Source organism: Dermacentor albipictus, chromosome 8 (genome assembly GCF_038994185.2).
Source record: "Dermacentor albipictus isolate Rhodes 1998 colony chromosome 8, USDA_Dalb.pri_finalv2, whole genome shotgun sequence".
Lineage (NCBI taxonomy): Eukaryota > Metazoa > Arthropoda > Arachnida > Ixodida > Ixodidae > Dermacentor > Dermacentor albipictus.
The window spans coordinates 69,916,441-69,933,036 of record NC_091828.1 but is presented as its reverse complement, the minus strand read 5'-3'; the positions used below and the strand labels follow the sequence as shown (position 1 = coordinate 69,933,036).

At 52.0% G+C, this 16,596-nt stretch overlaps 1 protein-coding gene across 19 annotated transcripts in view; it reads right to left on the bottom strand.

The window, feature by feature from the left end:
- Window positions 1-16,596, bottom strand: part of LOC135914492 (kielin/chordin-like protein) — a 584,091-nt gene that overhangs the window by 63,240 nt on the left and 504,255 nt on the right. For all 19 annotated transcript variants that reach the window (XM_070523555.1, XM_070523565.1, XM_070523554.1 and 16 more), the window contains one exon: window positions 340-489. In XM_070523555.1, coding sequence (XP_070379656.1) covers window positions 340-489 — 150 coding nt within the window. The remainder of the gene's footprint in view (window positions 1-339; window positions 490-16,596) is intronic.

The window sequence follows — 16,596 nt, the reverse complement described above, 5'->3', positions numbered from 1 at the left end:
CAACTGTATAAACCTCTTTTATTAAACTGCACTATTTTACTTCAGTCAGCGACCCATGACATAAGCGAGAGTATTGCATGCACTTCTTATTTTCTCCTTTCCATGATGCATTTAATTGTACTCGTCTATTGCGTCTATGCGGCTTTGGCACCAGTAGCACATTTTGGCAGGCCCATTTTGAGTGAACGCCACAGAAATCACTCGTGTTAGCGTTACTAATCCCCGCTACCACACACCGCGGAAGCTTGTGAAACCGCAATAGAAAGCTACAGATAAACGTTCGCTATGTCGCCCCTGCACCTAAGAATGCTCGTAATAGTGAAAAAAGGTGAATCTTACCTGATGGGGTTGTAGAAAATGCAGTCCTTCTTATCTCGGACGCATTGGTCGGCCCCACGAAGGTAGTACTCCCCATTGATGCATTCACATTTGCTGCCGAGCAAGTGGCACCTTGCAGCGCCGTGCTTACATACGCAAGGAGCGCAATCACTGTGGTAAGACAATACGAGGAATATAGAAAAATCCGACAGTATCACAGTATCACACTCGCGTTTCATCTTTTCGCTCTTTACCCTCCTCCCCGACGCTAACGTTAGCTTCTTCACTTTTCTAAAGCAGATTCAGCGCCATGTGAGAGCTCCACACTCTGTGCGAGATAGCCCACTAAACCATGGAATGTGACCGAAGTAGCTAAAGAAAGCCATTGGTTTGAAACAGGGCTGCGCCGGCTTGACCTCAGGAGACAATTCTCCTCTCTTCATTACCGCAGGATAATATTGATTTTCCATTTCGTGCATCATTAACAAGGGAATTTCATCGGTTTTGATTAAAGAATGTTAAATACACTGTCTTTTCCAACGCTGAAGCTTGCAAAATAGGTTCCCATAGGAAGTTGCAAGTCCTTGTTATCTTTATAGCGCTTCGAGTACCATGACTATGGATAAAAAAATGCATACATTAGTGATGTTGATGAAAAAGCAGTGAAACAAGTATATTCATTCAGTGAATATACTTTGTTTGTTATATTCGCCATAGTTATTATTTCTTTTATTGCACGTGTTTTACTGGTTTGTCTAGAGTGCTCATGTTAGGTGGATTTGTATAGTCATATCTTATGCCTGCGTAACCCCACATCGTCTTGACTGGCACTTCCAGACGAACAATGGTGCTTCCTCAGTGAATGCTGCTTTGGATGGGCTTATTGCATCACCAGCTCCTGACTCCACAAAGCTGATCAAAGGTCAAGCAATACAGCCATTGCACTTGTGGGAGTATGAATGGTAGCACTTGTCAGCGTGTGATAGAGTTCGCATGTATCACCAGAAGCGACTTTCCAGGTTCGTCGACCCCGCTGCGGCGATTAGCCCACATTCTTGGAACCCACCCTGGCAGAGGTCGTGGTCCGAATTACCAAACGGTGAATGTTGACTGAAACCGCTGCAGCCCTGCTACGAGATTGAAAAATGAAGAATGAAATGCGGCCCCTCCCATTGGTCAAGCACCGACACTTATATCGCTCTGTACAGGGAAGGAAAGTTGTAAAACAACTCGGGAAAGCCTAGGATATCTGGGGAACCGAGATCTTATTCAGGAGAAGAGGACGGCGTTTCCTCAATCTTTTTCTGCTGATACGAGAAATGTAAACCATTATCAGCGTATTTTTATGTGCACTGCAGTACGAAGGCTTTTCCCGACGATCTGAAATAACCCTTGTCTTGCGCTGGCTGATTTCAACTTGCTCTTTCAACATTTCCAGTTTCATCGCTCCACTCAAGTTTCTGCCGACCTCGACGGCGCTTCCCTTCCCTTGGCATCCATTCTGTAACTCTAATGGCCCAGCCTGTGAATGCTGCGTATTAATTTTTCTCGGCCTTCCAGACTTCTCTTTCTCCTGGCACAGGCTGTGGCACCAGGCGTGGAGCCTCCTTGGCCACCCCAACACCGATATTGTGCCACCGGCCAGCATCAGCATGCTCCTTCACACGCTATGCACACACACATGTGCACTGTGAGCCTGAACTTTTTCCTCCGAGTTTCTTACAGATGCTGGCAACACCGCGATTCCCGCGGGATTCCTAGCTCTTCATCATGCAACTTTGGTGTTTATTGAGCCATATAGCGAACGAGAATAACAGTAATGACTAAATGCTCAGCACATCATGCGGTTTGGTGTCTCCAGCTAAGCTACATTTGGATTAATATTTTTCCCTTTTGTAGCATTGCCTACGACTTTTAGGACCTTTCCATCTGATATAACAGTCATGAGAGTGTCTCAGCGTCGAAACAGAACACTTTCAGACGTCTCAGTGCCGAGAGTTGTGTATGGTCACAAACGTGTACTATGCGTCACGGTGACGAGTTGGAAACGCAGCGCGCAGCAGGACTCGGCTTGGCTAGCTTGTTAAATACTCACATATCGCTGCAGAGTTTATAAAGGTGCCTTCTTCCCCGTTTTATGAGGTGAAAAGAGAGTGTGCGAAAAAGCGATCTACGGGAAAGCTCCTGGAGAAGATACACAGAGAAACGTCTCAGATAACGACTGAAACCGCCACTAGGAGGATGACGTTGCCGCAGTTGAGTTCGTTAATTCCGCTGATGTCGAAGACGCGGGTTAAGAGTATTTGCAAGACGTACAATTTAGAGGTAACTCTGAGGCCGTGGAATGTTTGAAGAAACGTTCAATGATAAAAATTATCTCTTGTTCCTTGTACTCACTCCCCCCTCCTTACACCATCTCAAGGTTGCAAAGCTACACATTGTGGTTGCTCATTTTTTAATGCGCACAGCGGCCAACGCCGAAAAATTTCTAGCACGTGTCTTAGTTCATGTCTAAGGTTGTTTTTAATGCGACAAGTACTTTCGTCTATAAAAGAAAAGGATTCATGATGTCCATTTATGCGCACCTGCAGGCAGTGAAACTTCGCGCAAACAGCTCATGACCAGCTGTTGAAACAAAAGAAAGTGTGGAGATGAGCTTTGACGTATTTCGCCTGCGCGTGTGTCTAAAGTATATCTACAACAAGCCGGCGGGAACCTTATTGACGGCCACCATTTTGTCGCAGAGTCTGTTGCGAAAAACGCATAACATTAGCAAAAAATGTGAGGCGTGAAGACAGGACACAAGAGTTCCTGTTGATTCGGCGCGGTTCGTGGTTCGGCGTTCGTGTGGTCCACTTCTCTACTCTTGTTCCCTGTCTGCACGCTTCGCCTTTTTTACGTAATAAATCTTTACCAACTAGCTGCGCTTTTTGTCGTTCTAGCACCAGCAAGCCTTCCCAGATGTGAGGGCTGTTCATACAACTGTTATATTTTCCTACTTTGCCGTGGACAGTGCTCGCGGTTGCGTGCTATAGCAATGATTTAACGCCTTTTTACGAAAGCTATGTCCCAATGATGCGGCGTAATTTGACATATCCGATTTAATATATTTTGCTGTGTTTCACCGGTCACTAGGCCATGCCATAAGCGAGTCATGAGAGGATATTTTCTCCCTTCCATGATGCTTTTTTGTTTTCTTCCACAATTCGAGGGCGGGGCCTCTTTGGCGCCCCTTGCATATAACCTTTTTTTTATATGTTGCCAGAAACGAGCTTGAGAGCTTTGCGGATTGTATTTTTCATACAGAAGAAACAAACAGTCCCTTCTCCACATATCTTTGGCTTTACCTTGTTTTGTTAAAACAGAAGACACGTTATTTGCGTTAGCGTCAGTTTCCGCAACTACAACAAGTAAGATCGTGAAATCGCCATGTAAAGCAAGAGACGTCTGCGGTTTCATCGCTAGGCTTTGGGATTCAACATGACTGGCACGCTCGCCATAGTAGCAAAATGTGAGCCTTGCCTTTTGGGTTTGGGTAAACTGCATTCCTTCTCATCTTCAACGCAAAGCTCGGATCCGGGTAAGTAGTACCCATCGATGCAGTCACATTTGCTGCTGGGGCGATTGCAATTGCTTGAGCCGGATGGACAGGTGCAGTTGGCGCCTGTCCATCTTCTAAAATACGACATTTCCTCTAAAATACGACAATGTTAGAGGAAGCCAAGAGTGTACATCACAGTTTACCTCCGCACCTGCTCTTGCTTTATTTCATTCTCTCTGAGCTCTTCAATCACTCCTGCGCTTTCTCTCTCAGCTCTTTGCTCTCCTTTAAGACACTCGCGTTACTTTCTTCAATTTTTAGCAGATCTCACGAGTTGTTGGAACTCCACGCTCTGTGCGAGATCACGAACCAGCCATGCGATGTGTCCGAAGTGGCTAAATAAAACAATCACTTTGCGACATTGTTGCTTCAACTCGCCTTTGCGAGGTTATTCATTTGTCTCCAGTTCTACCGGGTGATTCTTTTTGATGTTGTGAAGAAGTACACAAAAAGTACCGAGCGCAAGAGCAGACGACATTGCGGCCGTCCTCAACAAGAGGGAAAGGAAGACGAAGGAGGCTCGTGGAGCGCATGAGAAGGGGTTCGCGCAAATGAGATCGTTCGAACGCCGGCGCGACGAGGGCCACCGGGCCTTCGGAACCGACATCTCCTGGCGAGGTTCACCTGACCGGGCGTCCATCTTCGGGACTGGGAACGCCTCGGGTCGTTGCCTTGCACGAGACCCCGGAACGGCCTGCTGCAGCCTCGAACCCGCTGCTACGCGCGAGGTTCGGGTGACCTGGCATCCGTCATCGAAACGAGCGCCTGGGGCCGTCTTCCTGCTCGAGACTTCAGAGTGGCCTGTTCGCGTCGACGGAGCTGTGGGCCGTCCACCTTTTCCTGCCCCGTGCTGCTGCGTCTGCTCTACCAGCACGCCGGTCATCACTCGACGAGCGAGTGTTCCACTTCAAGAACTCTACGCCTCACCACTTTCCGTACTTCAACCGCAACCCCGTGAGACTATTTTTTTCCCGTTTACGAACAACCGTGTATGCGTGGGGCTAGTTTAAGGTATTCTTCGTGTTTACCAGCCGTCTAATATAATTGTCGTGTGTTTCTCATCATGCACCGTCTCCTCCATCTTCCTCGCGTCACACGCTTTGCAACGTGACGGTCCTAACATCATCACAGATGTCTTGCCTAATCCTCATGGGTAGTTCATTGGTTTGAATATAATAATGACAAATACACTGTATTTTGCAGAGATCGAGTTTGCGAGAAGCTTTCGATTGGAAGTAGGTAGTGCTTGCTACCTTGTTACAATCAGAATATCGCAGATATTCATGAAACAATTCACGCAATAATAGTGATGGTGGGAAAGCAATGGATAACATTTACTGAAACAACGCATGTATTTCTTTCACTACATTTTGTGTAGTGATGAATTGGTTTTTAACGACGCGTTCTTCCGTTTTCTTTGCTCTACGCACGCTGGGTGTAAGCGAATCTGTAGTAATATTTTTTGTGCACGCTTTACAATTAGTTTAGCCTAAGTATATTTCCTTAATATATTCACGTGACGCGGTAGCTAGAAATGCATTTTTAGGATTGTCAGGTGATCTCGTCAAATTACGTATACTGCTCCAACGCAGAATTGATATGTATACATTCGCGTACACTCCAAGGTGTTTGTTGTCTGGCAGGAAAGACAATAATACGTAAACTTGCACCAACCATTCTTGCGTGTACACATGCCATAACTATGGTGCGATCGCTGTAGGACATGTATGAGTATCAATACATGATTGAATGTGTTTTATTGTTTTAGCAGGCGAAAATGAAAACGTGCCCTAACTCGGCGTGCTAACGGCGTTCAGGGTCTCTCTCGCAACCAAGGAAAGCAAATATGCGAATAAATCCTACAATACTGAAAGCGAGTTTCTCGGATTCCAGGTGTTGAAATCCCTGAGGGTGACATAAGCCATGATACCCAGAACCGGAGCATTTGAAAAACTCCACAGTTTACGTAAATGGCACTTCTGAGAAGTAGTACATGTGGGAAAACCTCTGCATTGAACACAAACAACGAAAGGTGAATAATTTCGTAGTTAGAATCTTTGCAAATACACGTGACTGAAAAAAGAATAACGTCAACGAAAAAAAGTGAAGGTCAACGGACATGTTATATATATTTATATGTACTGAAATTGGGGGAAAAGGAAAGATAAAACGCTGTAGAAATTAATTATATTTTTGCATTATTTGGACTGGTTCATTCGTTGCATTGCCAATAAATACTTATTTCCTGAACCCTCTTGTCAAATTATTAATTTCGAATGTTTTTATTTCGATTTTTTACGTGCAGGAACTTCAACGTTCTGTTTCGCGTCGAGTTTGTTTGACACGCCTTGTTCCCACCCACAAATATGTCATATACTGCACAGTATCTGGTGCAGTGTGGTAAATGTCCAGCTATATTCGCGTCAATTACGCCCATACCATTAATTCGACCTGCTCTGCGACTAATTCTAGTTTCTTTTGTCGTTTAGAACTACAATTTGATATGTTTTGCGACTCACTGCGACATTCGTGCGGGCTGCGAGCCTTCGTGCGGGCCCTACGAGAACCGGCAGTGCCGCGACCATTCTCGCTGCTGTCAAGCGACAACTGCAGATGTATTCGTCCACCGCAGCGCGACCTCCATTGATTACTACCCCAACGGCAATTAGTTCTCGCGGTTCGTCACTTCTGCCGCGTTCTGCACAAGCCTGCGGTCCTACACCCGATTTTTGTACAATTCCCCACCACCGCCTTCATAAAACGCAAGTCAGATAAGACTGCGCCCAGCTCCCGTCCTTACTCCCCCCACACCTCCCGAATCTCCTGGACGGCCTCAGTTGACCACGTTTCGCCAGGGTGACACGTCTCACAATAAGCCCATCACTACAGTCGACTTTGACTTTCAAGGTGTTCCGTTTCAGCGCCAAGAACTTGTGTCACCAAAAGCCAAGTTCTTTCCAGGCTCGGCCCCTACCACACACGGCTTCAGCGCCGCTGGGACTCACTCTCTGTACACTGGGGTAAGCGACACGAAAGTGGAGGCCACCCGCGATTCATCATGCATGTCTTGTCTCTTGGTCGATTCACACTCAGAACACGGCCTCTTTGATGATGGCACTTCTAAAGACGACGACCAACAGACCAGAACCAATGTCTGCAAATCGGCTGGGCTGACCACGAAAATACCAGGCCCGAGGCTCACCGGTCATGAGGATCAGTCACTCGTCTCAAGGATTCATCCGCAAGGGGGCCAACTCAGCGGACTTGTTCCACATGAGCTCCCGATTCAACGCGTACTTCCTGCGGACTGCAACCCGGAAGCGCCAGAACGTCTGCATTATTCGACGCAGCTCGAAAAGCGGCATTCAGAGAGGCCATCCGCAGCGCTGTGAGTTTCTTTTTCACATATTTACACGCCTTGAGAGCAGCAAGGCGGCGGCCGCCAAGCTAAGCCTACGGACGATTGCCAAGCTTTGCTCCCCGAGGCCACGCGCCTCGCGCCTCGGCCACGAGCCTCCTGCCCGTGACCGAGCTTTGAGACCGAGCTTTTCGCTTCGTGAACCATCTGCCCGCCGCGTACTGGCCCTTTGAAGGCGGGGTACGCTTCATACTCAAGATGGAGTATCAAGTGGCGGGGGAGGATATTTCCCCGGACGAGGTTACCCAAGATCAAGGCTGGCAGTCTGCGGGGGCCAGAAGAGTTGGCGCCAAAACACGCACGGCTGACACTAATGCGCTATCGCCCTAGCCGGGAGCGCGACGTGGCAAATCAGGCGGTGCTGCGCTAAAATCCAGAGTGATACGAGCGGGACGAATGCCCTCACTTCCTCGAGATGATATCAAGATTGTGATCAGGCCACGAGGTGGACTCAATATCTCCAAGATTGGCGTTGTTACGGTGGCTGACGCAATACTCGCCGCCGCTGGCATCAGTCAGGAAGATCTATGCCAAGATACTCTATGCCCGAATCTACAGCTAAATATTATGGTTGTTAGTACTCCCAAGCGCGAGAATGCGAACCGCTACGTCCGGATGAAGCAGATGCTCATCTCGGGCAAGGTATATGAGCTCAGTGCCTACGAGACGGCCCCACACTCCACGTGCAAGGGAGTGATCCGCAACATCCCTCTTCAAGACGGCCCTGTCATCATCGATGCCAAGTTTGTCAACACCAATAATCCACTCGCCTTAGCAGCGAAGAGAATAGCTCAAACCGGCACGGTCATCGTCGCGTTCGACGGGCATCGTGTACCGAACTTTGTCAGGTATGGACCGTTACTCATGCAGTGCTCACTCTACCGCAAGCAACTCGACGTGTGCTATACGTGCAGCCGCCTCGGTCATCGCGCCGACGTGTGTCCCAATCCAGCTGACGCTATTTGCCGTGGCTGTGGTGCCCCTAGTCCTGATGAGCAGCATCAGTGCACCCCCAAGTGTAAGCTCTGTGGTGGCCAGCATCTCACGGCTAACAAGGACTGTGCTCAACGATTCAAGATCCCATACATCGTGCGTCGTCGTCGCAGTGAGCGCGCCAAGATGGCCGGTGCCGTGTCACCGTCCCCTCATCAGCGCTCGGACACTGCGGAACACGTCCAGGCTTCGTCCACTCCGGGTGCTCAGCGCAGAGGACGCTCCCGTTCCAGGGGCCGCTCGAGAGTCCGTTCCGTATCCAGGGGCCACTCCGCCTCCAGGGCACGTTCCGGCTCCCGCCGTGGGTCCAGAGGACGGGCCTGTTCCCGGGGACGCTCCAGTTCTCGGCCTCGCTTCAGCTCCAGGCCGGGGCGCGACACGTCGAGGCGGACCAGGTCCCGCTCCCGCACGCCCACCGCCCCTAGAAGCAAGTTCACGCTCTCCTCACGCGACCCGCCTCGCGATTCGCACCACGCACACGAGCTCGAGGAGTTGCGACGAGTTAACGAGCAGTTGAGGAAAGAAAACGCGCAGGTTAGACAAGAAATGTGCAGGCTAGCTGCGGAGATGGCGGAGATTAGGAAACTCGCGCTTTCCCCCTCCTCGCCGCAACCCCCTTTGGCCCTGGTCGCCAGGGATACATCCGAGACATCCCACGTGGCGCGCACGCCCAAGCGTCGAGCGGTAGAGAACATAGAGGAAGACGAGACGATAAAATTGCTCTCAGAACTCAAGAATGCTTTCGCCAGCATGCAGGCTAGCTTAGCAAAGGTCCAGGAAGCTATATCGCACCCAAAAATGGGCTTAGGTGCACTCAGTGAACGGATAAGCAAATTAGAGGAGGTCGATGCCAGGAGAGAACCCAGCCCGGCTCCTTCGCAAGTCGCAGCACGACGTCATGTACTAGCACCACCGACGGAGGACGCGATTCTCAGGGCCGTTCAAGCCTCCTCTGAGCCTAGCCATGGATAGTGCGGACGAGAACTTTAGTATTTGGCAATGGAACTGCGGAGGGTTTCCCAAGAAGAAGCCGCTTCTGCAGCAATATTTAAGAACTCTCACGGTTAAGCCCCAAATCATCGCTATTCAGGAAGTTGCAACTAGTACTCCTATCAAACTCGCAGGTTATCTGGTAGTATCCTCACATTCAGGAGGCAGGGGAGTTGCTACCCTTGTCAGCAAAAGGTACAATTGCCTCTCTCGCGACCTCGGCCCAGTTGGTGATGGCATCGAGTACGTCATGACTGAAATCCTCATGAACCCACCCAGAAAGGGCCTCAGAAGATACAGCCTTTATATCCTTAACGTATACTGCAGCCCCAGCTACCGCAGGGCGAGGGCGAACTCTCTCCTCAAGAGGGCCGTCAGCCTGGCCGGTGGGCACCCCCTTGTCATCGTCGGGGATTTCAACGCTCCACACAGAGTGTGGGGCTACACCCATGACACGCCCAAGGGACGCGAACTGTGGCAGATTGCAATGGAACTGGACTTGACCCTTATCACCGATAAGGACTTCCCCACTAGGAGATGCAACTCCGCATGCCGGGACACTACCTCAGACCTCTCTTTTGTCAAGAACGTAGGGGAGGTCAAGTGGGGCAACACGGCTCTAGACCTCGGAAGTGACCACTACGTCATCGAAGTCTCCCTCCCGATAGCCCGCTATAAGACGAGGAAATTCAAGCTGATCGACTGGGACGTTTTCCGCAAGACCAGAGCCGAGCGCGCACCGATGGCGGAGACAGATTTTGAAGGTTGGTGGACAGGGATAAGGGATGACGCCGCGGCGGCAACCAAGGAGGTCGTCACTGAGCTCGACGTTGACAAGATGGATAGCAGATTGGAGCACCTGCTGGAAGCCAAGCAAGCCCTCCTCACGAGATGGAAGGGGCAGAAGCATAACAGGCGGCTCCGCAAGAAGGTTTCGGAAGTTAACAGGGAGATCGAACATCACTGCAAGAACCTGTGTAAGCAACAATGGGATGAGCTCTGCGAATCCGTCGAGGGTCAGCTCAGATCAGGCAAGAGCTGGGGTCTGCTCAAACACCTTCTCGATGAGGGCAGCACCAGATCCAGCCAGAGACGATCCCTCGCGCGAGCCATCCACCTCGCTACGGACTCTACCCCGGACGTGTCTATTGTCGACAGGCACATAGAGAAGTACCTGCCGGTCGCGGATAGCTCTGCCCCTACCCAGTTCCCGGACTACGCGGGGTGTGCGGTGCCGGAGTTGGACCAGGACTTTACCGCGACCGAGATCCGAGATGTCCTCTTCTCACTCAACGTCAAATCTGCCCCTGGTCCAGATGGCGTCACTAACAGGATGCTGAGGAATCTCGATGATGAGTCGATCGACTTCCTCACTGAAAGGATTAATGAAGTCTGGCGCAGTGGACAGGTCCCCACACAGTGGAAGGCGGCCTGCACGGTACTCATCCCCAAACCCGGTGAAGCACCAAGAATAGAGAATCTACGACCAATTTCCCTGACCTCATGCGTTGGTAAGGTTGCAGAGCATGCCCTGCTCAACCGGCTCAAGGTGCACATCGAGGCCCATGACATGTACACCCACAATATGATTGGTTTCAGAGCCGGCCTCTCGACACAGGACGCCATGAAGCTGATAAAGCATCAGATCATCGACCGGAGCACGGGAGATACCAGAGCCATCCTTGGACTAGACCTACAGAAGGCATTCGACAATATTGCTACGGGGTAGTATTCCCAATGACAAAGAGCCGCGCAGGAAGAAGACGAAGACGACGATTGGAAGCTAGCGCGGGCTGTTGCCTCTTGGTCAACTGCGGCGTATTGCCTTGTAAATATACTTGTAAATAGCTTTTCGTCGGTGTCTTCTTACGTAACATATTTGGTGGAGGTGGACGTTCCCTGTACCTCGTCACGGAGCTTCGCAGTGGACGGTACGTCGTGCCTACCTTCATGGCTCCCGGCGACGCCAACCCGACTCCACCGGCTCCGACACCTGCTGCCCCTTCGACGACCTACATCACCCTCTCCGCTCCCCGTGATCCTGGCGTATTCTCGGCAAAAGATGGGGAAGACGTCGAGGACTGGATCAGCCTTTATGAACACGTCAGCCGCAATAACCGGTGGGACCCAACTATCATGCTCGCCAACGTCGTCTTTTACCTCGGCGGCACACCTCGAGTTTGGTATCGGACGCACGAAGATGAGCTGACCAGTTGGGATTCGCTTAAGCAAAAGCTTCGAGACTTGTTCGGCAACCCCTACGGTCACCAACTTGCCGCGCAGAGGGCGCTTTCCGGTCGTGTGCAGACGTCAACGGAGCCCTACGTCACGTACATTCAGGACGTCTTGGCTCTATGCCGCAAAGTTGACGCACACATGACTGAGTCCGACAAGGTCTCCCACATCCTCAAAGGCATTGCCGATGACGCCTTCAACTTGCTCGTATTTAACAACGTCGCGACGGTGGATGTAGTTATAAAAGAGTGCCGCCGCCTGGAATTCGCTAAAAGCCGACGTATCGACCAACAGTTTGCCCGTCTGCCCAACACCCCAGCGACATCTTCCTGTGCCGACGCTCCTCGTCCCAACAACACTGGCGATGTTACCAGGATTGTCCGGCGTGAGATCGAGGCCGCCTATCCGGCTGCGTTCGACTCCAGCCCCTCCAATGCACCCGCAGTCACTGTTTCCCTGATCCAGGCAGTTGTCCGCCAGGAGTTCGCCAACATGGGTATTCACACCATCTGCTCGGCCCATCGCCCTGATCCCCACCCGGCATCTTCGATTCCACCCCGTCCCGCACCTTCTTACCCACCACGTTTCCGCAACCCCTCTGAATGGCGCACTGCAGACGACAAGCCAATTTGTTTTCACTGCCATCGAATTGGGCACATTTCTCGGCACTGCCGCAGTCGCTGGAGTTCCCTGAACCAGTCTACATATACTGCCTACTCTCGCCCCCCAGGTGGCCTTTCTCGTCCCTATGCTGCCCGCTCAGATAATGCCGCCACCGATTCTCCTGCGCCGAACCGCCCCTATTCTCGTTCGCCTTCGCCCCAACGACGACAATCTCGCTCTCCCCAGCCCCGTCGTTCCTATTCGCCGACTCCCTTCGGACGCCGCTCCCAGCCGGAAAACTAGACGATGCAGCGCCTCGAGGTGACGCTGCATTGCTCCCTACGCCGCCAAATCCTCTCCTGACGTTGCCCACTCATCTGAACCTTCTTGACGTGCAAGTCGACGGTGTTCCTGTATCAGCTCTCATAGACACTGGGGCGCATTTGTCGGTAATGAGCGCGGATCTTCGTACCCGGCTGAGGAAAATAATCACGCCCGCCACGACGCCTGTTGTCCGTGTCGCCGATGGCGGAACAGCCCCCGTAATTGGTATGTGTGCCGCCCGCGTCTCCTTCGCCGATCGCTCCACTACCGTGCTATTCACAGTCATCGCTCACTGTCCCCACGACATCATCCTCGGCCTCGACTTCCTCTCCGCACATTCTGCTCTCATCGATTGCTCCGCCAGTACTCTCCGCCTCGACCTGCCTGTTCTGGACCCCGCTGAAGAACACCTTCCTCGCCTCAGTTCCGTCGACTTCGTTCGCTTGCCACCTTCGGCACTGACTTACATTGACTTCGTGTCATCCCCACCAGTGCCCGACGGTCACTACATCGCGGCTCCTATGCAAGACGTCCTCCTTACACACGGGATCACACTACCTCATACTATTTTATCTATTACGGCGAATTGCGTCTGCCTGCCAGTGGTCAATTTTGCCTTGACGACACAAGTGCTGCCACGCGGGATGTCTCTGGCCCAACTTTGCTCATTCGAGGATCACTCTGTAGCATCGATCTCAGTAGACGACAATTCAACCGACCCTCCTCTACCATCGCAGTCGTTAACTTGTACCATCGCCAACTTACAGAAACTGATTGCACCCGACATGCCCTCCGAGCACGCTCGTGCGCTCTACCGCGTTCTGATTTCCTGACAAGATATTTTTGACTTTAATGATCATCCTTTGGCCCAAACAGCTGCTGTTAAACATCGCATTATTACCGGCGATGCTCCTCCTATTCATCGCCGCCCGTATCGAGTATCACCGTCTGAGCGCCAAGTGATTCACACCGAAGTTCGCAAAATGCTTGCCAAGAACATTATTGAACCGTCATGTAGTCCATGGGCGTCACCGGTTGTGCTGGTAAAAAAGAAGGATGGCTCATGGCGCTTTTGCGTGGATTATCGGCACCTTAACAGGGTTACAAAAAAGGACGTGTATCCCCTACCTCGGATTGATGACGCCCTTGACTGCCTCCACGGTGCTCGCTATTTCTCCTCTATTGACCTTCGCTCCGGCTATTGGCAGATTGCCGTGGACGATCTCGACCGCGAGAAGACTGCCTTTGTAACACCCGACGGTCTTTATCAATTCAAGGTGATGCCGTTCGGCCTATGTAACGCTCCTGCCACTTTTGAACGCATGATGGACTCCCTTCTTCACGGTTTCAAATGGTCCACGTGCCTGTGCTACTTGGACGACGTTATAGTATTCTCCCCAACATTCGCTACGCACCTCGAGCGCCTCTCAGCAGTCCTGGACGTTTTTCGGCGAGCCGGTCTGCAACTCAACGCATCGAAGTGCCAATTCTGCCGTCGCCAGATTACCGTCCTTGGACATCTCGTTGACGCGAACGGAGTGCAACCGGACCCTGGCAAGATCCATGCTGTTACGCACTTCCCTGTTCCGAAGTGTGTCAAGGATGTGCGCAGCTTCATCGCCCTTTTCTCGTACTTTCGCCGCTTCGTCAAAAATTTCGCGGCCATAGCACGACCACTAACCGAGCTTTTGAAGAAAGACGCCCCTTTCCAGTGGGGCGATAACGAGGCCTCTGCATTCTCGCTTCTCATCGATCTTCTCACAACGCCTCCCGTTCTGGCCCATTTCGATCCTAATGCGCCTACCGAAGTCCGTACTGATGCCAGCGGTCACGGAATTGGCGCAGTACTGGCACAACGCCAGCGTGGCCACGACCGTGTTATCGCTTACGCCAGCAGGCTCCTCTCGCCCGCGGAGCGCAACTTTTCCATCACTGAGCGTGAGTGTCTGGCCCTAGTTTGGGCGGTTGCGAAGTTCCGCCCATACTTATATGGCCGACCCTTTTCCGTTATCACAGACCATCACGCGCTTTGTTGGTTATGCTCCTTGAAAGACCCTTCAGGAAGACTTGGTCGCTGGGCCTTACGCCTCCAAGAATATTCGTTCTCTGTCACCTACAAATCTGCCGACTACACAAGGACGCTGACTGCCTGTCTCGCTACCCGGTAGACGAGCCTGACGACGCCGACAGTAGTACCACCGACGGCATTTTCTCTGTGTCTGCCTTCGCTAACATCGCCGATGAGCAGTACCGAGACCTATCGCTGCGAGTACTCATCGAGCGTCTGCGCTCTACACCTACCGACGCATCCGTTCGCCGATATGTCCTCCAGGGCGGCATTCTGTACCGAAGGAGCTTCCTCCCTGATGGCCCTGATCTTCTTCTTGTCGTACCAGAACATCTACGACAAACTGTGCTCTTTCAGATGCATGACGCACCCACTGCAGGACATCTTGGCGTAACCCGCACGTACGACCGCGTCCGCCGCCGCTTCTATTGGCCTGGTCTTGCTCGCTCCGTCCGCCGCTATGTTGCTGCCTGTGATCCCTGCCAGCGTCGGAAAACACCTCAGGTGCTACCTTCCGGTCATCTCCAGCCGATCACCGTCCCTGTGGAACCGTTTTTTCGTGTTGGATTAGACCTCCTCGGTCCCTTTCCCACGTCATCCTCTGAGAACAAATGGGTAGCCGTCGCAACTGATTACGCCACACGATACGCTATCACGCGGGCTCTACCTACCAGTTGCGACACTGACGTCGCCGACTTTCTCTTGCGTGACATTATCTTAGTGCATGGCGCCCCGCGACAGCTCCTTACTGACCGTGGTCGTAACTTCCTCGCGAAAGTTATCGCCGACATTGTGCGTTCCTGGTCTATTCAACACAAGCTGACTACCTCATACCATCCTCAAACCAATGGCCTGACAGAGCGCTTAAACCGTACTCTTACCGACATGCTGTCCAAGTACGTTTCGAAGGACCACCACGACTGGGACGTTGCCCTTCCTTACGTCACCTTTGCTTACAATTCTTCCCGGCACGACACTGCCGGATTTTCTCCATTTTATCTCCTCTACGGTCGCGAACCGACCTTGCCCCTTGACACGGTACTTCCTCCTGCTGCGACCTCAACAACCGAGTATGCGCGCGACGCCATCGCCCTCGCCGACCATGCACGCCAGCTTGCCCGTGCCCGACTGACGGACTCGCAAACCACGCAGCAGCGTCGGTACAACGCCCGCCACCGTGACGTACAGTTTTCGCCTGGTGCACTCGTGCTCCTGTGGTCGCCCTGTCGTCACGTTGGACTTTCCGAAAAGCTCCTTTCGCGGTACACCGGGCCCTACCGCGTGCTGCGCCAGGTGACGCCTGTGACTTATGAAATTGCTCCTGTGAGCTCAACCTCGTCATCTACTCTGGCGTCTAGTGATGTTGTGCACGTCAGTAGGCTCAAGAGCTACTACACTGCTTCAGAGTCCAGCCTTTAGTCGCTCCGGGACGGCGCTTTTGCCGCCGGGGGTAGTGCTACGGGGTAGTATTCCCAATGACAAAGAGCCGCGCAGGAAGAAGACGAAGACGACGATTGGAAGCTAGCGCGAGCTGTTGCCTCTTGGTCAACTGCGGCGTATTGCCTTGTAAATATACTTGTAAATAGCTTTTCGTCGGTGTCTTCTTACGTAACAATATTTCACACGAGTTCATTCTCCAGTCTATTGCCGGCCTCGGGCTCGGGAAGAGGGTCTACGACTTCGTCCGATCCTTCCTTAGCCAGAGAACTGCCAAGCTCAAGATCGAAGGATACCTTTCGCAAGAGATCACCCTCGGTTCACGCGGCACGCCTCAGGGCTCAGTCATCTCGCCAACATTATTTAACATCGCAATGATCGGGCTTTCTAAGGAGCTCGCGAAGATTCAAGGAATCAACCACGCTATCTGCGCAGATGACATCACCATCTGATGCGTCGGCGGGGGCGACGGCCAAGTTGAAGCCGCCATGCAGAGCGCCATCGATGCGACCGAGCGCTTCCTCCGCCCCACTGGGCTCAGATGTTCTCCATCAAAATCTGAGCTACTTCTCTACAAGAAAAGACCCAGAGGTGGCGGCCATCGTGATT